The sequence below is a fragment of the Carlito syrichta genome, unplaced genomic scaffold (genome assembly GCF_000164805.1).
Source record: "Carlito syrichta isolate Samal-C Ts95f unplaced genomic scaffold, Tarsius_syrichta-2.0.1 Scaffold130533, whole genome shotgun sequence".
In the NCBI taxonomy this organism is placed as follows: Eukaryota; Metazoa; Chordata; class Mammalia; order Primates; family Tarsiidae; genus Carlito; species Carlito syrichta.
The window spans coordinates 33966-36227 of record NW_007074629.1 but is presented as its reverse complement, the minus strand read 5'-3'; the positions used below and the strand labels follow the sequence as shown (position 1 = coordinate 36227).

Sequence of the window (2262 nt, the reverse complement as noted above, 5' to 3'; positions counted from 1 at the left end):
CAGGCGTGAGCCACCAGACAGGCTGAAACAGATTTGAAAGTGTCTGAAGATTTGCCAGGGGTTGGACAGCCCCAGGCTCTCTGCTGCTGAGAGCTCCAGGGGATAGAAGTTTGGGGCCTTCCTCTTCCCAGGAGGAGGGGACCCTGCGCCGCGTGGGGCGGGGAGTGGGCGGTGCTGACCGCGGCCGGCCTCTCCCTGGCTCTGCCCGCCTCCTCCCGGCTCTCCTGCGGCCGCCCCGGAGCCCGATTACCCACCCACACCGAGCCGCGCCGCCCCGAGATGCCTGCTCCCGGCCTGCTGGCGACGGCGATGGCAAGCGGCCCGGCCCTCCCGGCCTTCCTGCTATGCAGCACACTGCTGGTCATCAAGATGTACGTGGTGGCCGTCATCACGGGTCAAGTGAGGCTGCGGAAGAAGGTACGTGCGCCCTGGGGTCCCCCAGCTCTCTCCTCGACGTCCTGCCTGGAAAGTCCAGGGACAGGGACACACAGTCCAGGTGTGTGTGGCGCATGGGAGCAGGCACCTCTCTCCGCCTTTCTGGATGGGCCCGCCGGCCCTGGGTGCCCGCGGGGCTCACCTCTGCTCCTCACCCACTCACTGACTGTGCCACCAGGCCGCGTCCCCGGGGGAGGAGGGCCGGTGAGTGTCTTTGGCAGGAGGCGGAGGGCAGAGGGGACAGCACACCGCCTGCGTCTGACCTGCAGCTTCCTGGCAGCCGATTTTGGGGTGGAGTGGGAATCGGCGAAACCTGAGCTCTGGGAACAAGAGGCTTCAGTGGAAATTCCCAAGTCCTGGGTGAATGTCACCGGCAAACCCACGCAGCCTCCGGGAGCCAGCTGTCAGCCGGGCTCCATCGGGGTGTTCAGGGAGGAGTTTTCCCACCGATCGGAGTCCCCGAACCAAAACAACAATAAAGAGGCTGAGCTGAGCCAGGGTGAGCGGGCGGGATCATCTGTTCTCAGTGGAGGCCAACCTTCCCACGGTCCCATGAGAAGGCAGGAAGGCCCCGGGGCCCTGTAGAAGACGCCTTTCCCAAAGCTGTGCCCTTTCCTCCCTGTGTCCCGTTCAAAGGCCAGGCAGGCCAGGCCTAGGTAGCGTGTGGCACATCCTGGGGAGTGGGGTCTTGGTCAAGAGCCAGGCTCGGGCCGGGTGCGGGTACCAGCAGGATGAAAGGCAGGGCAGCTGCCCGGATGACAACGCCAGAGTCTGGGCACGCCACTGGCTTCTGGCCTCTCTCTGCCTTGGCCCGTCGTGGCTGGGGGATCCCGGCACCACCGAGCAGAACGGCCGCAATCCCTCGCTGAATCCTTCCTGTGCATGGCCCGGAGCTGAGCGCTAAATCCCCACTGCAGACCAGGAGGTGGGGGGCGGGGGAGGGTCGCGGTCCCCTCATTTCCTAGGCGAGGAACACAGGCTCAGAGAGGAGACCTCACCTGGGAAGTCCACACGGTGGGGTGTGAATGCAGGTGAAGGTCGGAGTTTTCCTTCTGTGAGAAGCTGTCCAGGCACCTTCTGTCTGCTCAGCAGGACATCGTCAGGTTGCCCCCACCGTGGCCTTCCTGCTTCTCTCTGCTCTGGGGGCTCAGGGTCATCCTGGAAGGGCCTGGGGGCGCACATGCAGAGATGACAGACACAGCCCTGACTCCTCCACCCGGTAGCCTTGGGGCCTGGGCAAATCTGGGAGTTCAGTGTTCTCTGGAAATGGACACAGGGACAGCCATGTCAGAATTCAATGCCTGACTCGGAGCAAACCTTCCCCAATTTTTTTCTTTCTCCTTGAGTCTGGTCTTACTCTGTCACCCAGGCCGGAGTGCAGTAGCATGATCACAGCTCACTGCAGCCTCAACCTCCTGGGCTCAGGCAATCCTCCAGCCTCAGTCTCCCACGTAGCTGGGACTTCAGGTGCTCGCCACCACATCCGGCTAATTTTTAATTTTTTTTTTCTTTTTTGAGTTGGAGTCTCACTCTGTCGCCCAGGCTGGAGTGCAGTGGCACACTCGTGGCCACCATAGCCTCAACCTTCTGGGTTCAGGAGATCCTTCCACCTTAGCATTCCAAGTAGCTGGAACTACAAGTGCGCACTACTGCACCTGGCTAATATTTAATTTATTGTAGAGATAGGTCTCCCCAAATTGTCCAGGCTGGTCTTGAACCCGTGGGCCCAGGCAATCCACTCGCCTCGGCTTCCCAAAGTGCTGAGATTACAGGCTGAGCCACCGAGCCCGGCCTTTAAATATTTTTTAAGAAGCTGGGCTCGGTGGC

At 61.5% G+C, this 2262-nt stretch overlaps 1 protein-coding gene across 1 annotated transcript in view; it reads left to right on the top strand.

Annotated features, from left to right (window-relative positions):
- The first annotated feature begins 257 nt into the window (after positions 1–257).
- The window catches only part of PTGES (prostaglandin E synthase), a 14532-nt gene continuing 12527 nt past the window's right edge, over positions 258–2262 (top strand). The window contains exon 1 of the mRNA XM_008049104.2: positions 258–417. Within this exon, the coding sequence (XP_008047295.1) occupies positions 280–417 (138 nt within the window). The 5' untranslated portion in view covers positions 258–279. The remainder of the gene's footprint in view (positions 418–2262) is intronic.